Here is a 19,318-nt window from a genome sequence, read left to right as displayed (position 1 = left end):
TCTAGCATATCAAAAGACAGACTTTTCAGATTTGAAGTTGGAATTTCTTTGGCAAAAAGTAATTACGCATTTTTTCTAAAAGCGAGGGTTCAGATTTCTAGTATGTCTTCAGTGGCAGCTTTTTTTAGCTGCTGCACTGCATATTGGTGTATTGTTCCTACAGAAACCATTGGTTTTCCGTCTTAGAGCTCTTGGAAAAGAAACGAGTGCTTCAGTGTGCTTTATATCTGCTGTATCACCTTTTAAGAAAATTGAGAAATGGAGAAGGAATGAGAAACAATCTTGAGGTCCTTTTTTTAACTCTTACATGTGTGTTTTTGATAGGAGTCCTCTTGCCACATCCATTCCATATATTTGTGGTAACATCAATATAAGCGGGACTCCCTGTTGCTCTGAGGCAAATGTTATGGCCTTGTCACAAAGACATTTGGTGTTGGGTAGCTGCAATAACAACCACACCATTCATTGATATAAAAAATCAAATTTTACTAAGTAGGATGGGTAGAGCAGGCGGATGGTGATTTATATTCTAAAGCTTCTGTTCCACAACACATAGACACGCGTACACACACAAGCACACATGCATGACACTCACACCAGTCAGTGCACCCGTTCTGGTCCAGTTGTGGCCTGCCCTGTAGCCCTGGGGGAACAGGGTATTCACTCTGACTGCTTGTCAAGCCTGCGTTCTGGCTGGTGGCATAGCTTCTCTATGTGAACAGTTCAGCATGGTCAAATCAATATATGCAGGGCTTTTACCTTCAGACTGAGGTAGGAGGGGGCTGTGTTTGCATCAGGCACCATCTGACACAGCTGGCTAGTGTATCTCCAAAGTTTGTTGGCACCTACAGATTTTTGGGATGCTTAGACGGAGGGATTTTAAGTGTGCCGTACGTATAAAACACTCTACAAATATGAAGGAATTGCATTGGCAGTCAGTGCTGGGCAAGGACTATTCAAGCTGAGAGAAATACAAAGTTGGCAGTACAGTAAACTGCCAAGAATCTGTTTCGGTGTTTCAAAATATTGGAATATAGGTATTCTACAATGGAGCAAGTAAATTAAGTTACATTGTTTGACACTGTCCCTTAAGAGTAGAGTTCTGTAGGTTGTGATAGGTTTGGCTTCTACTTCTTGTAACTGTAGAGTAGGCTGATGGTCACAGTACATTCTCCCATTGCTACAGCTTTGTTAATGTACTGGTTAGGTTTTCCAGATTTCTGGGAATTCACATTTATTCTGGTGTCCTTGTTTGGTCTGTCCTTGACACGCCTTTCCCTAAACGGATATAGGAATGCCACAATCTCCTAGCCAGACATCAAGAACAGGAAAACCAAAGAAAGGTATTCTATACAGTAGCATTTCAACTATGGAACATGTTGTGTGATGTACAAATACTAACACACCTGTGATGTTTATTATCTTGGAGGTCTCTATTCTGATGGTTTTGGTTTTATAAATTAGGTTTGAGAGCAGGCTTTGGGCGCTTTTGTTTGCGTGTTTTGCATGGGTCCTTTATTACTGAATTGAGTGATAGCTTTGTGTCATTAGTGATAGAAGAGCATTTTTTTTTAATATTATTTACTGTTACTCCAAAATGAAAATGGACTTCAATTAAAGTAGAAACAAGTGATCCCTAGATACTACTTTTCTAGATCCCATTTCTACAGTAGGGCATCAAGATCTGTCTGAAAACTATCTCATAAACTTTCTCTCTTGCTTTTTAAAGGAGAATGGGAACTGGTTTTGATCATTGCTTAAAGTTACTATCCATGGAAAGCAAAAGTTCAGATAACTTACTCAACATGATATGCCCTTTGTTTTCTTTTCCTTTTAATGATTTTGTCTAAGACCTCGGTTTGGCTGTCATCATACAACTTTATGGAAGGCCGCCAATCTCCTATTTATAAGCAACTTCATTTTGTGATGATAGTTAACGAGAACTAATTATCGAGGAATTGAGGAATGCTGAAATGGATACGATGTGGAGGTTCTATTTGTTGTTTTTTTTCCTTTCTGTCCTGGGAATTGAAGAGGCCTTTTATTTCATCTTAGTTGTTGGTAATTGAGAGGTTTTCGCACTCTTCAGGCTGGATTCCTAGAGTTCAGGTTTCTTTAGTACGTCAGTGGTGTGCTAGAGTGCGCTGTCGTTGAGTTTGCAACATGTGCATCTGGGCCACGCTGCCATTCAGAGGGATCTTGACAAGCTGGGTAAATGGACTGTCAGGCCTGTCTTAACAGAATTCAACAAGGGCAGATGCGAAGTCCTGCACATGGAAAGCAACAACCGTTTGCTACAGCACGTGCTGGAGCTGCCTGGCTGGAGAGCTGCTTTGCTGGGAATAGCCAGAGGGTCTTGGCAGAAAGTGAGCTGAGAATGAGCCAGCAGGGTGCCCTGCCGGCTGAGAAGGTTAACGGTGTCCTGGGCTGTATGAAGAGCAGCATAGCCAGGGGACTGAGGAAGGGGATTGTACGCTGCTACCTGGCAGTCCCTGGGTTGTGTCCAGCTCCCTGGGTATAATTTTGAGGCCCCAGTGCAAGAGAGAGTGGTCTTTCATCCGTGAGCGAGTTCAGTGGAGGGCCATCAAACTTTGCCAGGAGCAGGACTACTTGCCTTTTGGGGAGAGACTGGGGGAACTGGGCTTGTTCAGTGTAGAGAGGAGATGACTTTGAAGGGGACCCAGTAGCAGCTTCCAGTACGTGTATGGAGAAGACAGAGACAGGTGCCTCCCAGTGGTGCGTCACATGAAGCAAAGGTACAAGAGGCATAAATGGAAACAAGAATTTCTAATGGAATGTGGGCAGCTTCACCATGGTGAGAACAGTAAAACAGAGAGGTTGTGCAGTCTCCCTCCTTGAATGGTTCAAGATCAGAGTGGAAAAAGCCCTATGCAGCCTCATCTGACCTCAGAGCTGAGTCCGCTTTGAGGAGGCGGTTGGCTGAGAGACTTGCCGAGGTCCCTTGTGACCTGATTTATCCTGTGATCCTGTGTGCAAGTTGCTGTCTTAACATGGATGAAAGCTTGGAGCGTAGTATAGATTGCCCTGGTTACGCCTGTCTTGCCTGTTGAATACCCTTTTTGGTACAGCATAGAGAACTGGTGGGGATTTTTCTGCCTGAGGATAGGCATTAGATCTTGGTTATGCTTTTTGATGTTTTTTACCTTTTCAGGATAACCTGTAAGTGGGTAGAGCACCAGCTAGTATAGTATATAAACCAGTAAAATCTCTGTCAACAGTGTGTGCTTGTGTGTGCAGTATGAGTACTTCAGCAGTTCATTTATTTACTGTCTTGCTAAAGCACCAGTATTTTGTTAACTGTTTATTAACACAGCATATTCATGCTATGCTGGGTTTTTTTTAGTTTAGAGGTAGTTCTTAAACTTTTAGGTATAAAAGTTCAAAGGAGATATAACTCTAGTCTTTTTTGTTTTGTCAATTCAGTGTGACTTGAAAAAGCAGTTGTTTGGAAATGCATGCATTCATTCATGCTGTCTTACGTTAAGTTGACTCCCCAAAGTTTCATTCTGCTATGACATGTAGAGTTGTCCAGGTTAAATGTTTGTATGTGCTGGTTGATTTTTAGCATGCCAAATCTAATTTCAACATGTCAATTCGTGTTTGCACAGCAATAGATGACTTGTCGCAAGGAGACTCAATCAAGTAAGACTTTAAACATACCCAGCACATACCTGAGGAATGATTGGAGAGACACAGTACTCATTTTGCTTTACTTTTTAAGAAGCTTGGAGAAAGAGGGGAGTGATGTCAGTTGGCATACTTCTGAGGAAGAACTCGATTTTTCTCCCAAGGTATGGTGTACTTACAGTAAATGTCCTATAAAAATAAGTGATCTGAAGGCAAGTTTTCTGGGGGATTGAAAGAAACTACAGTTCTAGCCAATATTGTTTTCTCCTTAGAAGCACTCTCTGACCTGCCAGCCTTTCTTCTGCTGTGAGTTTTTCCTAAAAGACCTGTAGCTGTGGCAGATCATGCAGTAGATTTGTGGTTTGAGGCAAAAGAGCCATAGGCGATGAGATAAACCACCACAGTTTTGTTTGTTCTTGGTCATTTGAGTCGGATTTTAAGTTTATAAGTTACTAATATAACCTTTTCTGTTCTTCCCCAAACACTGTTAATGTTTCCTGTAAATTTTGTGATAGAATCCTAACTGATAAAGGGCACTTTTTAATGAAGAGGTACTGAAATCCTTCATCACCTAGTTCTCCTTTCCTCCTCATCAGGTTACTCAAGAGTGCTCAGTGGATGAGTTACTCAAATGGGTCATCTTTTTTTCTTCTATTGAGATGGCATTCTGTGCTTGCATGTAATCTCACACTGCATGTTTTCCCTCTTTTTTTGAATGCTTAGGCAGTATTCTTTTTGTCAGCTACAAGCTCTCAGGCCTGCTTTTTTTGCTAGTGTTCTGAAGAATTATTAACTTCTGCAGTGATGTGTGGAGCATCTGTTCTGTTGCTCTGGGATTCTGCAGCGACGAGGAACCGGTGTTCTAGTTCAACCTACTCTGTAATACCAGAGGTGCAAGCATGTTTAGTTTTAACATGATTTCATTTTCTTGCACTGATTTAAATATAAATTATGCATTTTTTGGGCATGTTTTTGAAATTTCAGGATATTCTGGTAAGTGTACTTGCAGGGACTAATTAATGCATTAAACCTAGGGTTCTTAACAGTTACTTCCCTTGTGCACACTTGCAAGTAAGCATCCAGAAGCTGCGATCTTAAATATAACTGAATTTTACTGAAGTACTACAAATACTAAACCCAGATTTTTAGAACTGCTATGCATGTAACCATAGTTTTGGAAACAATTTTCAGAAGGGTGCCTGCATGGTATTTTGGGGGTGAAATACTCACTGAATTACATATGTGAGGAGTGTTTTTGTAGTTAGAAGTATAGGATGGAGCCAACACCTGACCACTATCAAAAGGACAGCCTGATTACATTTAGTGTTCAAGATTTGATGTGACCAAAGGATTTGTTGTTGTCGTTAGTGTTCTAAAAAAAAAAAAAATAATTTATTTACAGAAGCTGCAGAAGCCAAATTTGACATTGTTAATGAATGTTTCCCAGCAGTTCAGGAAAAACAGTAAGCTATTTGGAAAAGATTGCATAGTATACTAATATATAAAAGTAGATTTGCTAAGTAGTTTCTTAAACAATTCTTTTCCTTTAGTAAATGAGAAAAGTAGCATTTTGAAAACACAGCACTTGGTCACTTCAGAAAAAATAAGTCATGTTGTTAAAATGAAGGTATTAATCCCCTCCTAAGCCTTTGTCCCTGGCCAAGTCCTTCCTCCATCCTGCCCATCCTTGACTTGGTTCCTTTTCCAGACATTCCCAGATTACTCCATTCATCTGGTAACATGCCTGTTGCCATTTACATAACTCCTTTTGTTGTTTTGACATAACTGCCATGTCTCCAAAGACGGTGAATAATGAAGTATCTTGCAAGTCAGTACCAAAGCAAACTGTCTTTCAAAATCTAAATAATTTGCAAGATAAACAAGAAAGTTGGAACAAGAAAAGCACGATTCAGGCGAAGTTTCACAGAAATGATGACTCCCTTTTTGCAGAATCTAAGATGACAAACTGGAAAAAAGAGACACCTCAGCTTCTCTCAGATAGTTGTGGTCTTAAGGAGAAAAAGTCAAGCTTCAGTAATGGCTTTGAAAGTGATAATAGTTCTTTGTCAGCAGGAAAAAAAACCAAGGCTTGAAAGTCAAAGACAAACTCTGTCTTTCTTGAACATGTAGATGATGAAGATACAGAAGAAGAGCAATGTGAAGTAGATAATAAAGTCTGTGAAGCACTGAAACAAGAAAGTGAACACTTGTGCTTGAATAGGCATGAAGAAAATGTAAGAGCAGCATTTCACTCAGGCACCAAAGTAAGTTATATAAGGATGATTCAATCACAAAGGTATTTTCTAAGGGTAATAAAGGTAAGAACCAAAAGGTAAACTGGATTTCTGTTGATATTTCACGTATATCCATCTTTTGATCATCCTTTTTTTTATATTAGAAAATGCCTTTACTCCTAACCAAAGCAGTTTCTTAGGTATAAGAATAATATTGGGCAGTATTTTCGATATTATTTTATTGGTTGCAGTGGTTTTGCAGGAAAACAAATAGGCAGTATAATTTTTCTGAAATAAATTCATTTTTTCTCAGTTGTATGTACAGTTTTTATCTGTCAAGATTTATTGCCATTTAGTAAAATACCTGGTGTGATGGCTGAAAGTGAGGAACCAAAAAGTTTGAGTAAGATTGAGAGCAGGAAGTTAGTGATTTTCCTGGAGCAAAGTAGAGGAAAAGGAGCGTGTTCCAAAACAATGTAACTGAAATGAAAGCTAGAGTTAGGCTGACATGAAGAATTGCTTCTCCGGAGCTTTGCAGAGCCAGGGCTAATGACTTAGGGCTAATGTCATTGCTGTCTCCTCAGAGATTCCCATGGAAAAACTGAAGGCCTTGTAAAACAAAGCTCAACAAAGTTTCCCTGTTGTCTTACACAGGAAAAGCATTTTTAAAGTTGTCAATGGGTGGCTAAGAAGGTGCTTGCTTCTGCTATTTCCAGCTGTTTGGTCAATCTCTTTTAGGAAAAATCACCTGAACAGGAAGAAGAGGAGAAGGAGCAGGAAAAGGAAGACACAGGTGAAGAGCTACGAACTGCAGTTGTTGAGGGTGTGAAAAACTCTATTTGTAATGATAGCCATCAAGTCCACAGTGCTTCCAAAGACAACACTGGTGAGAGAAGTGAGTTAGTGAATACTGATCCCAGTTCTTCCTCTATAAATATTAATGCACAGTAAATGAACTGAAATGGTGATTGACTTCTGAAACAGTAAGCTTTTCCCTTGCCTGTGAACCCTAGTGGGCATTGGCAAGGAGGAAAGTAGCTTTTGTTCCTTTTCATTCGTTCCTGAAGAACAAATTGTGGCCTTGGATTCCAAACGATGCTACATGGAGCAGGTGTCATTCTTGGTTTTGTTGCTGTGTTCTCCCTGAAGCGATCAGACCAAAACGCACAGTTGAAAAAGAGGAGGATTAGAGAGTCTTGGGTGTGACAGTAGTATTCCCCTTTCTGGCAGACCGTACTGTCAGACTGAAAAGTTGTGGTTGCTCTTGGCTGAAGCCTGGGAAAGATTTGAGTCAATCTGAGAGAAAGCTGTTCTGTTCCAGTGCCTCACCTTGTCCAGTTTTAAAACGTAGAAAGTCTCTCCAGTGCCACGCTTGAGTGTGCTCGAAAGCATTGCCATGTCAGTCAGGGCTGAGCACTCTGGTACTCACCTCAGGTCTTGGAGCAGGAGGAGAAGGCACACTTTCCACTGTGTGTCTCCAGAGAGTAGAGTGGTGTGGTAGATGTTACCAGAGCGTGTGTAGCTGCTGATCAAATGCTACAGAGCGGGCCTGGCAGAACCTGCTGTATTCCAGGTGTTGTGCCTATACATGCTCTTCTGTCGGTGCATTTTGCCATAAGCCTGCATTTGGCACAGTGTGAGTAGTCCTAGCTGAGGCTGGAACCAGCAGTTCCCCTCTGCTAGGACGGGTGCCCTCACTGGTCTCTAGCTCCTTTCCCGTTTTTTGTGTGCATGTCTCCACAAGAGTGAATCCTGAATCAGTTTTACCTAATGGACTAGCTTAAAACAGAGAAATGAAGATAGTTTAATCTGGCCAGGAACCTACTGAGACTGAGCCTTGCGTGTGTCTGGTAGAGAAGAGATTCGGATGTTAGCCCCCTGAGATAGAGACAAGTTGTGTGTTTGGGGTGAGTTTTTGGGCTGTGAGCCTCTCCTCTTTTTAAATGGCAATGCTTAGCTGTCTACCTTCTGGGAAGGTGCAGGGTAAAAACTGCTAGTCAAGGAAGGTCTTTTCTGGTAGTGCTACAAAAGGAGCATTGTTTCTTGGTGATTTTAGCGTGAAGATGTGTCGGGTGGTGTTTCTATGGTACTTCTTGTACAGTGGATGGTGGTAGTCAATGGCAATTTCTGGAGCTGTGGACTGGAGAGCAGGTGACCTAAACTCTGTATGCCACAGGGCTGCAGCGTGCTGGAGCCTTTTCCAGAGTGTGACCCAAACACGTCTTCAGTGCTGCTTGTAGCTGTGTCAGCTGTTGTGCATAGCCATCTTCTGCTGGAGAGGTGGCGATCCAAAGGAGGTACCATGATGTTGTGCGCTGGGTGTGAAGAAACCCTTGAATTCAACACTCACTCCTTAGTTTGTCCTCAGCAACAGAACCGCTGTGCATCTTTTGGGCGCAGGGGTGATGGGGAAAAGCAGAGTGAAATAGAAGGGCTCAGTGTCTCACCTCTTACTGCCTTTGTAGGTGCCCTGACTGCAGTGGGAGCAGAGGAAGAGGAAGATGCTGAATCTCCCTGGGATTCTGAGGTATTTCCCGTGAAGGACACCGGGGTTCCCAGTGGGGCGGGGGTGGGGAGCGAGATCCAGAAGCACTCGGAGCTTGGGCCCTGCCGCGGCTGAGGCTTATTTCCCCTTCTCCTGGTTCTGCTGTATGTTTGTAACTGGGGGCCCTTGAAATACTTGTGCTGTGTGCTAGCTGTTCAGCGAGGCTTGGGATGAAGGTAGGTCGAGCTAATGGTTTGGGTCTCATGGCAACTGGCCCTTGGAGTTGGGTTTCTGGTACAGTATTGCGGCAGTGAAGTTTCTTGCTGCTTAAAATAGTCTGAGCTCCTCACGGGGGCTGGCGGGATTGTTGCTTTTTCACCACACAACTCTATTCCGCTGACGTGTTCAGTGGTTGCCCTTAGGGTCTGCAGCCTAGATGATGAGCTGCTTCGGAAAAGAGCCTTTCTACCTTTTTGGCCCTTTTTGAGAGTAGCGTTCAACAGAAATACCACACGTGCTGGCTGTGTTTGCCCTTTTAGTTCTTCCTGTCTGTGGGAATGGGTTAGAAGAAAGCGGGCAGAGTCTGTAGCTTACCCCCTCTGACTTTTCTTGTGAGGAAGAAGGAACTCTTCCCCATCTCCTTCTTAAAAATACAAGGCTAAAATATTATTGGGGGGGTTTAGGTAGCCTTGGTTTCTGTAAGCTTTGTCTTGCTCGTCTTTGTTCAGCCCAAATAGTCTTTGTTCAACCCTTGCAACTGGGAGTAGCAATGTGTTCGCTCCCCACTGCAGGACGTGTGCCTGGGGAACATCAGCACAAATTTGAGTATCGGGTACCAGTTCAGTCTGAAAGTTGGGTCCCCCCCAGACCTGCAGTTACAACCCACAGCTCGAGTTACCGTGTTAATTCTCTCTTGCAGCTGTGCAGTTTGCCAACGTGACAGACTAGTTTAGATGAGTTGTGAGGTTTTTGCCTAAGATCTGAAAACACACAAGTCTGCTGTGATTTTCCAATATACTGTGTCTTGACGTGCCCTTTCCAAGGGGCTGATCAAAGGCTTTTGTGATTCCGTGCTGTGCAAGTTGGCTTAGCAGGAACATTTTGCATAGAAATGAGTTGAGAATTTGTACCGATGCTCACGCCCGTGTTTTATGTTACACAGACAGATTCTGAAAGTCCGGAAGAAGGATCACCTGGTGTGTTGCTTCCAGCTGCAGACAGACACGGAGCATGCTCACGGATTGTTTCAGGGGAGCGCCACACCGGTAACTTCGTGGTGGACTAAATGTTTGTCTGTAAACACGTACAGGCTGAAGTGAGCTTTTACCGATGTCTGCCTTAGGAATGCACTTACGGTGTGGGTGCGCGCTATAGCAATGAAGTGCTTAGTATTTGTTAATTAACACCAGCTATCACGGCGCTTGCTGGCAAGTTGTAAAGGAAGTTACCTTGTTTGCGTTACGTGTGCCCTTTGGATGTGTTTGTATCTCTTTGGGTTCGGGTTCTTGTGGCATAGTGCTGAAAGTGTATGTGGTTTAGGGCTGACCTGTCTGAACACCTAAACATTCTTGGATGATAATGTAGCCGGAGAAAGGTATGATCTGGCTAAGCATTTTTCCCCCCCGCCTTAATTTTTTTATACCTTTCTGTTATGCTTTGCCTAGGAGCTAAAATGTGACTAAAAGTTCAGGGTTTCTGCCTGTACTTTGTGACGCTGTCTCTTGAGCATCTGCAGTTTAGAATGACAGGGAAGTTTTGCTGTTGGGGTAGAACTCTCATCTGAAGGATTTCTTTTTATTAAATGGTCAGTCCTGCTTGTAGTGTAAGTACAATAGAATAGCTGAAGAAGCTAATCCAGTTTTAGTTTAGTAAGCTGGAAGCAAAACTTTAAAAGCTCTTGGGAGTTTGTAAATCTACTTGTCGAGTAGTTGTCATGAAAGTCTGCTTTGTATGAATCTACTAAGATGAGTTTAAAATCAGTGCAAAAAGGGGATAAAAGATGACTATGATAATCTTGCTAAGGTATTTCCATACTGCTAGACCACCAAGTTTCCTGAAATCAAATGCTGTTTGTTTTTTAATTATTTTTTTAAATACAAAAGTTTTGCTATGGAGCCATTCTTAATAACATTCCATACGCTTCTTTCATGAAAGGACTCAAACTGTTAAGATGACTAAAGCAGAGGACTTGAGAAATATAGGTGGGCCAGTAGATTGTGTGGGTTTGTAAGTGAATTAATGTTGGAAAAAAATCTTAAAAAAAATGAAACTATTTGGAACTGTGCTATAAATGCAGATTACAACCAATTGTAATTTGGGTTTTTTCTTTCCTTGCAAGCTGAACCAGAACAACCTGATAAGAACTAGTTTGATTCTTCCTCATTGAATGATGTGTATGAGATTTCTATGTCTGCACCCATGTTTTCTCTGTCCTATCGATGGAAAGGAAAATATCCCTCAACATCACGGTCATAGAGCTGTTATTTTATATAATTTGTAGTGTTATTTTATGGTAATTCATTACAGCAGACCAGCTTTGGCTTTTGAAATAATCTTTGTAGAAAGCAGGATTCAGCTCCTCAAAATAAGTATTTTGATCTTGTTTTGTTAACAAGCAAATCCTTATTGCTGCCTATGGATTGTCCTAGTTCTGTGAGTATTATTTCTTAAATCCAAGGTGCATGATGGGAAGCGTGCATTGTCCATTTCTTGTATACTGATACAAATGCTGGATGATGAGGTAAATTGAATGTTAAGTATCGCAGTCTCGATGAAATAATGCTTGCAACTAATACTTAGTTGTAGAAACTACTGATGTTGAATGGAGTAAAAATTTTATGAATTAAATAAAAATTAAATAAAATAACACTTTCTAAAACATTTTTCACTTCCAGGCTTTTTGGAGAAACCCAACAATTCCCAGGTAAGTATTTGTTCATGTCAGACTGACTACTTGTTCTGCTCATTAAATATTATAGAGTTACTTTAAGTGTGATTTTTTTTTTTTGTCATTGGATTGTCTTTCATAGCTGAAGACCCCTGAATCTGTTTTGGAAAGGAATGAAACCTCTCCTAACAAAAAGCAACAGAAATCAGGTAATGTTCACTTCATGTGGTTCTGGGTTTAGCTTCATAGCCTTTCTAGATAGGAGTATTTATTAAAGCATCTGATTTGTTTTGCAGATCTATTGGAGGAATTTGGCTTAGGAGATGCAGAAGGTGTTGAAGGTATTCATAACAATCTCTTTGTAGCGTTCTTTTATGGACAGACACTTTGTACTTGCCATTTTCTTTCTAATACGAAATGAATGGCTCTAGCAAGGCATCCCGGGAGCAGAAGGTCTACTGAAATATACCTCTGTGTATGTGTTTGCTCCCTCCACTAGTCTGCTGTTCAGCACTGTCCATACCCTTCCGTGATGTACGCTTCCTACACCATACTTGCTGTCATCTCCCCTTTTCAGGCAGTCCTGAAGTCTGCTTTTCTTTCAGTTTCGCACCCCCCCCCCCCTTCCTGATTTTCCTGGTTCTCTGAGCATGTGCTGTGGCTGATTCCAGGCTAGGGATCTGCAGGCTAGGCTGTCCAGGAGCTGCAGGTGAGCCACAAAGGGTAATTCTTGGGCTCGTGCCGTAGCTGTAGTTTTCAGGAATTATTACTTGCCTGGCTTTTCTCTACCTGCCTGGCAGTTGTTTTGAAACATGTACAAACACATTCCTCTGAGGCTTCCCTCTCTTGTATTATGGAAAATGACCAGCAGGCTCAGAGGCAGGGGAAGGAAGTGAGGAAGAGAGACAAGATGGGAGGAAATTAGTGTCAGCGTGTTTCAGGAATTCTCTTTTCTTCGGAAACAAGGCTAAAGTTGAGGCGGCTAGCTGGTCGGCTATGTATTGGAGAGAGGATATGCAACCTTAATGGGTTTTTAATGTCTTTGTTCTGAGGTTTATTGATTTGTATAGTTGATAATTTGTGTTGTATTTTGTATTAATCACACTTGTTAATCAGATGAGAAACAATTTGCCACTCAGGTTTTAGAGTTTCTACAATTGGCTATTGACAATATAAACCAGAGAGAGGTGAACAGATATGTAGACAAGTAAGTGGACTTGTAACTTCTAAGTATAGAATACAAATAGTTCCAAGTTCTTTGGCATCTTCGCTTTAGGGGAAGAAAAAAAAAGTGTTGTTGTTCTTTTGACAATAATAGAGATGCAACTTCTCTCTAGAAGTATCTCCCTCCTTCTCCTCTCGCTCTTCTCCCTTTCATGTGTTTGCAATGGGTAAGCAACAGGTCCCCTTTTGCCCTTTATTTTGCAGTGACAGTGTTCTGGTAAGACACACAGATATTTGTTAGAGGTTGTTCAGTTAAAACATGAGTTTTGGTTATGTCTGTATTCCACAGTAATGTGGAGTGTAGCCCCATAATGGACCAGTACGTTACAATTTTACAAACACAGAAAGGAAAGGTTGCCTTTTCATGGCTCGTTTCATGTCAGCTGTTTTTCCTGTGTGGCTTTATTCATTTGCATCATGCTGGTTTTTACCCATATGTTATCTTGAAGGTCAGGTGCTAAGAAGTAGATGTAAAAATTTCTTTCTTTCAAACATTTTATGTTTGGATTTGGGTTTAAGGAATTTAGGTTGCTTCAGCAAAGCATCGTGATTCCTGCAGCACAAATACTTCTGACTCTAAAGGGGTTGAATGCCATCCTTGACAACTTGATTTCATAAATCTGGAGAACAGGTACAGTATCTTGCATAATTAAATATCCAATGAGAGATGGAATTTCCTATTCTATTTACTTTGTTACTGACTCATAGGAATACATTCTTAAAATTATTTTTGAGTCAAAATAAAATAGCGGTGTTCTCATGTTTTCTGTATAGCAAAGTAGCTGCTGTCCACTGTAATCTGCAAAAAGTCGTTATGTACATTATGTACAATTTATGAGGAGGGAAGTCTCAGAATAGAGTGGAGAGGTAAAGACTAATTGGAAAGAACTACGATGACTAGAAGTCATCTTTCAATGCTAGCTAGAGAGCAGACAGAGTAAAAGGTGGGGGAATGACAGGCAAAAATACTGGATTCTGGTTTACCCTGTGAATTTTTTATATACATTTTTTTGAATGACGGGCTCTTCAGAAGCCTTGGAGTAGGGTTCTTCCAGTGTTTTAACTAAGAATTTCTCCCTGTGCTAAAAGTGAAGAACTCTTGACAATGAGGAGTCATCCTCTTTCACAGTGTTGACAGAAGCCAGTAACACAGAAAATAGACTCATGAATTACTGCTCCAAGAAAAGAAGAAATTTTACTTGCAACAGCTAATGGGAGAAGTCCTTAGCTTTTTAGTTGATGTTTTTTGAGTTATTTTTCCAGTGGTTGGAAAAATAATTACTGACTCGAGTTACCGACGCGATGAGAACTGGAATTTTGCAGGTAGAAGAACACTGTAGCCTTTCATCTTTCCTGCTTCTTCCTTGTTCTGTACCCATCATACAGAAATGTCAAGATTGATTAAACCCTATGGAAAAGGATTCTTAGGGGCTCCAATGTTATTAAAATCTTACCTAAAAAGGGAGACTTCAGACTCAAATAGCTGCTGCGGAAATCTTTCCTGTTGACCGTGAATGGCAAGGCTGAACAGGAGTTAGGGTTGCTTTTCATTCTAGCAGCATGGCACCTAATTTTGAAGTGACTGCACTCTGAAACAGAATCCAAAAGACGAAGACACCTACGTACTCTGAACAGAGAATGTGACTTGCATCCTTAGAAGGCCCGTACAAAACAAAACCCTGGGTGCTCGCAGGTCTGCTTTTATCCAGCTTTCAGGCAGATACAGTTGACCAGAAAAGCTGGTCATTCAGCCTGTGCTGTGCACAGGGGAGGTGTCACAGCTCTCCTGCATCCACATCTAAGTCTTATCTTCTAAGCAAAATTGTGGTGTCCATGTTACATGATGGGAGTGATGGCGCGTATCAAATTGCATGGTAGGAAGCTGCCTGCATTTTTCTGTTTGTGACCTGAGTGAACATTGGTGAAGTGACAGAAGAAGTCTGGTAAGCGTACCTTCATGGAAGGAGAGTAGGAGCAGCCCCGTCTGTCTGACCGACTGACCACCCGCTGCTGTACGTGGGTGGAGAGGCTTCTAGGAGTAGCACATAGAAAATGAAAGTTTGTAAAAGGAGTCACCTACAGGAGAAAATGCCAAGAGTGAGGTTGGCCTTGTGACTCATAAATAGTGGACCCTTTTGTACTTTTATGATTTTGTCTATGTTCTTCCTGTCTTGCTCGCTTTTCTTGTGGGAAGAATGTTGTGTCCCTCTCCAGCAGCGAAGCTTTGTGTATTGAAAGGCTATTAGGTAGAAGCCGTAGGATTATGGAGCAGGAAAGGAGATGCAGAGTGATTAAGGTGAAAAGAATCCATCTCTGGTTTTAGATGCCATACTTGACCTGCTGGGACTTGTTTCTTTCTGAATACTTGTTCCTTCAAAATGTTCAGTGTGCCTTCCACACAAACAATACAATGAGTTGCTGCTTCTCAGTTGTGTCTGGAACTATCTGGAGTCCAGTTCTCAGATATAACAGAGATTCAAGGTAGGCACCCCATAATGGGGAGCCCAGACTGAGTGAGTGACTGCTTCCGAGGAGTTTGTGACCTGTCCAGTATTACGTAGAAATTCTGAGAGAGGAGAGGATGGAATCCAGTTTTCAACAGTAAAAACATCTGGATCATGGGTTATTTCTCCACATTTCACAAGCCTGTCTTTCATTCAGTGGCCCGTCCATGTCTTCTGGAACAGATGGGGCAGCAGTTTGACTGAAATACTCTGTCTAGATCCATGTCTAGAGACACATTTGTGTCGTGCAAGGAATAAAACTGGGGTCTTCAAGATTTCAAGCCTGTGACTTTGTTGTTCATGATTTTCTGTGCGCAACACATAGAGAAACTGAAATTGCTGGAGGAATACTGTGTGGCTCACTGTGTGTCAGAGATACAGAGGTGTATATCTACGTATGAGAGAGAGACATTGTGCATGTTTAAGAAACAGGAATGGCCTCTTTGTGCCCATATGTAGTGATTTTCAGCAAATTTCCCTTATACATTAAAAAGTAGAATGCCTTGGAAGAAAGGGATTCACCCAGATGCATCTTAAATCTGTATTATGATAATTTTGTCTCGGAGTGCACAAATTTGAGCGGATTTATTTTATGTTAAGATTTTTGTCACAAGTAGGATGATTCAAGATGCACTCTAGGTGTAAATAAGTAGTATTAAGTCATGCTGGTTATAAAAATGTGTGGGTTTTCACTGCAGGTGAGAACTCGGGGTCTACTTTTCATATGTCATCATCAGCTGAAAAAGACGATGTGAAGGATGCCATTGAATATTATGGGGTGCAGGTATGTAAGCCCAAATATTTTGGATTACAGTCTGATTCAGTAAGTTGTATTATACACTAAGGTAAAGAAAACGTACCAGTCTGTGAATATTGCTGAAGAGAGAGTCCTGTAGGTGAAGGCTGCGTTACAGTCTGAAGGAGAGTTGGATACAGTCGTCTTATGGTGGGGTAAAATCCTTGTCACTATGTCGGATGCTTGCTGTTACACTGATTTGTTTTCAGTTGGTTTGCTTAATTTTTGAGGGGTGTTTTTCCTCTTGTGCACTGCTGAGAAGCAGTGCAGGCAAATGCGGGTTTTTTTGCCTGTGCAAAACGCATGTTCAAGTGAAGAGGGAGATTTGTCTATAATATGCTGATCTGTTTGATGAAACACGCCGGTCTTCCTCTTTGTAAGACAAAGATCAAAGAGAACGCCTTGAAATGTGGTGACCTTTCTGATGCTTCCCAAGCCTCTGCAAAATGTGCTCTTGTTTGGCCACGTGAAGTGTTTGAAAAGGGTTTTCTCGGAGGGTATCCTAGAGGGGAATAAGGCAGCCGTCCTGCTTGTGTTGGGTGTGCGGGGCAGGGCTGCACAGCGGGGTCTGGCGTCCTCTGGAACACCCGAAGGGACAGCGTAGCAAATGATTTCCACCCCACAGCCGGGCATCACGAGAGAGGGACGTGCCTAATTCTAGCAGGCAAAGCGCAGGACTTAAGCCTGTTGCAAGGTGGTAGTAGTTGGCCAGTGAGCTTGGGAAGGGGGAGGGTGAGACAGGTGGTGTCTGGCTGAGGTGCTCCTTCCCTCTTGTGAGCGGAGGGGTCTTTGCCGCGGGAGAACAGGGCCTGGCTGACGAGAGGAGCGCGAGGAGCATGACGGTCTCAGCCCGCTGGGACACCAAGGCTGCAGGCCCTCTTCAGGAGGCACCACGAGGGGAAGGGGCGTGTGGGCAGGACTGTGACACGGGGCAGAAGCAGTTGGAGCTGTTGAGAAACAGAGCGTGGGGACAGGGACTTGAGGGGGCTGGGTAGGGTTAAGGCGTGGTGCGGTTTTCCTGTGAGCTTGGGTTCCTGATTCCTGGGATGAGGGCAGGAGCAGGCAGGTTTCCCTAATAAATCCTTTCCTTTGCACCTTGGAGTGGAATTTATTATTTCTGAAGCTCGGGTGAAGAAATAATCCTCCCTTAGCCAGTTCTCTGTGTGGTGAAAGGTAAGAAGCTTGTCATGTTCATTCCCGTTGGGTTAGCTTAGGTGGCCGGGGACTGTACAATGCCAGACGGCAGAGCACGATGGAGGGAGGAGGGTGGGTGAGAAAAATGTTGGCAGTTTTAATGAAAAACGGTATTAAAGCAATAAAACATGAAAAATAAACATGCTCTGTGACAAGCGCCGGCAGTTACAGAAAGCAAGCAGGCTAAAAGGTAAAAGCAACCCTAATGCCTAGGGTGTCCCTTGATTTTTCTTATAAAAATGGCTTTCAAAATGCCTTATTTCTATTATAGGATGAGTTTGCAACAGAAATTGCATACATCAACTGTAATTTTTTTTTTTCTTGATAATCTTTCTGTCTGTACCTGTTTACTTAAGGATAAATGTATTGTAGAAACTATCAACTTGATAGAAAAAACAGCACATGAACATCACACTGATAAGGCAGAAATTTCACATCAGAAATTTCACAGCAGAAAATGAGGAATTGCACGGCGCTGACAAGCAGTTCTAAGTCCAAAACCTTGGAAAGAAAGAGATGCAAGAATGTGGGTTGAAAATGAGAAGAGGGAATTGAAAACAAGTTTTAAAAACGTTACAGCAGAACTAAAGCAGCTGCTTGGTGAAATTAATGAAACTGGGAAAACTCCTTCCCTTGTGGAAGAAATGTCAGAAGATGGCTTCAGTGCTGAGCTGAAGAGTTCTCATGCTGTTTCACCTCATGCAACAGAATCAAGTAACAGCTTAGAAAGTAAAGGTGAATTTGGAGACATTAAACTTATGCTAGGTGGAAAAGTACCCAAAATGGAAACTGTAATCCAAGTCTTGGTGTCCTTTCTGATCAAGATAAGTGAAATGCAAACACAGAAGATACCTGGAGTACAGGTGAAGGAGATTGCACAAATAATATCAATGATACAAAGGTGCCTCTAGCAAATGCAGAGAGAAAAAAAAAGCCTCCTATGGAAATGGAAGAGAATGAAACTGGAAGTAGTAGTAATGCAGTGGGAGGTTGTGAATACTCCCCGAGATACAGCTTTAAAACAAGTCTTTTGGATGACATTTCTAATATGATTCCTAAAATAAGACCAGTTTCTACACGTGATGAAAATGCACTTTTTGTAACAGAGAGGGAACTTGGAAAAGACTCTGGATTTAGTGATGATTTTCCCAGGGACTGCTTTATCGACAGCAAAATAGGAGAAACAGAAATGGAAAGTCTTTTTGCAAATGCTCAGCAATCATACGTCATGCTGAAAAGGAATCTTGATGAAGAACTAAACCAAGATACGGGAAGATTTAAGGGTAGGGTAGGAATGCTGCAAATAGTATTCCTGGCTTTGGAGAAAGAGAAGGTACAGCTGCTAAAAGAGGTGGTTCACCTGCTACTCTTTAGTCTCCCTCCGGATCAACGGTCCTGTTCACTTTTGCTATTTGTCATGAAGGGGAAGATGCTTCCTACAAATTGGGTTTTGTTCTAATGGAAATAGGTGACTTGTGAATAAAGAGAGCAGTGGAGAGTTGTCTTTTCCCCCATTTTTGGAAAACGGAATGCATTATTGTTCCAGTTTAACAGCAGGTGGCACTCGGTTCCAGTGCAAGTAGTTATCACTTCATTGCCGTAAAAAGAAATCCATATAAATATGTCGGTTCTGATTCTGAATCAAAGAATGAAAATAGCTTCTGAACAGGGTCTTGACTAATAATTCATGTGCTGTGATATCTGCGTGGTGTGTCTTCATTGCCTTTCACTAAAATTCCTCTTTCCTGTGAAACCATTTGTGTTTGTGGGTTTGGGATCTTTTTTTCTTTCCTCCCCTTGTTCAGGAAGCAGTAGCCCAGCACAGTTCCACTTGATTTTTTTCTGGTGGTGTTACAACTAACATTGTGCAGTCCTTCTAACTCTGTCCATCAGTAATGCTTTCACTTTTTTGTTGTTCATGTTTTAAGAGACACTATTGTTTTCTTTCTAAGGGCTGTATTTTTGTTGTCTTTCATGATGAGTGAATTTGAAGAACCCCCAATGACATAATACATTTTGTAGTGTAATTTTGTGAAAATGCTTCTCTATGAATTACAAAAAAGATTTCATTTTATATTATTTCAGAGGTAAACCCTGAATTAATCAATCTTGGATGTGGTGTTTCTGTCTTCTAGAAATACTAAGAAATACATGAAGCTTAACTTTGTTTTTATAGGTTGAGAAGAAAAAAGCAAACAAAGATGTTCAAAAGTGCAGGTGGTGGCAAAACAGGAATGTGTGGATAAATTAAATAACATCACTAATCGGCAAATGAAACAAAAGATTACTGTAAGGAAGTATGACTGAAAATGGAGAATGAAAACACGAAGACAAAAAGAATTTTTC

The 19,318-nt window shown here is 41.7% G+C and overlaps 2 protein-coding genes and 1 long non-coding RNA gene across 3 annotated transcripts in view; all 3 read left to right on the top strand.

Moving 5' to 3' along the window:
• Positions 1–2,254, top strand: part of LOC308057890 — a 5,968-nt gene extending 3,714 nt beyond the window's left edge. The window contains exon 3 of the long non-coding RNA XR_013925509.1: positions 1,217–2,254. This is a non-coding gene — a long non-coding RNA (uncharacterized lncRNA). The remainder of the gene's footprint in view (positions 1–1,216) is intronic.
• Positions 1–8,161, top strand: part of LOC308057879 (uncharacterized protein) — a gene marked incomplete at its 5' end in the record, with an annotated part of 17,057 nt that extends 8,896 nt beyond the window's left edge. Inside the window, one exon of the mRNA XM_080411901.1 lies at positions 5,779–8,161. Within this exon, the coding sequence (XP_080268027.1) occupies positions 5,779–5,782 (4 nt within the window). The 3' untranslated portion in view covers positions 5,783–8,161. The remainder of the gene's footprint in view (positions 1–5,778) is intronic.
• On the top strand, positions 5,758–19,318 carry LOC308057886 (uncharacterized protein). Its single transcript, XM_080411910.1, has 7 exons — positions 5,758–6,768; positions 8,348–9,632; positions 11,262–11,290; positions 11,397–11,463; positions 11,551–11,595; positions 15,681–15,766; positions 19,149–19,318. Exons 2-7 carry the CDS (start codon positions 9,500–9,502, stop codon positions 19,221–19,223), a joined length of 435 nt encoding a protein of 144 aa, XP_080268036.1. The 5' UTR covers positions 5,758–6,768; positions 8,348–9,499; the 3' UTR covers positions 19,224–19,318.

The sequence above is a fragment of the Falco punctatus genome, assembly GCF_963210335.1.
Source record: "Falco punctatus genome assembly, contig: scaffold_31, whole genome shotgun sequence".
NCBI lineage: Eukaryota > Metazoa > Chordata > Aves > Falconiformes > Falconidae > Falco > Falco punctatus.
The sequence above is the reverse complement of the archived record's forward strand: the minus strand, read 5'-3'. Positions and strand labels throughout refer to the sequence as shown.

What these genes read in the sequence shown, in the direction of transcription:
- LOC308057886 (XM_080411910.1), top strand. Translation starts at nt 9,500, where the DNA reads ATGCTCACGCCCGTGTTTTATGTTACACAGACAGATTCTGAAAGTCCG. An exon ending in TTCAGGGGAGCGCCACACCG is followed by an intron (nt 9,633 to 11,261) that starts GTAACTTCGTGG and finishes TTTCACTTCCAG; the next exon opens with GCTTTTTGGAGAAACCCAAC. An exon ending in TTGAATATTATGGGGTGCAG is followed by an intron (nt 15,767 to 19,148) that starts GTATGTAAGCCC and finishes TTGTTTTTATAG; the next exon opens with GTTGAGAAGAAAAAAGCAAA.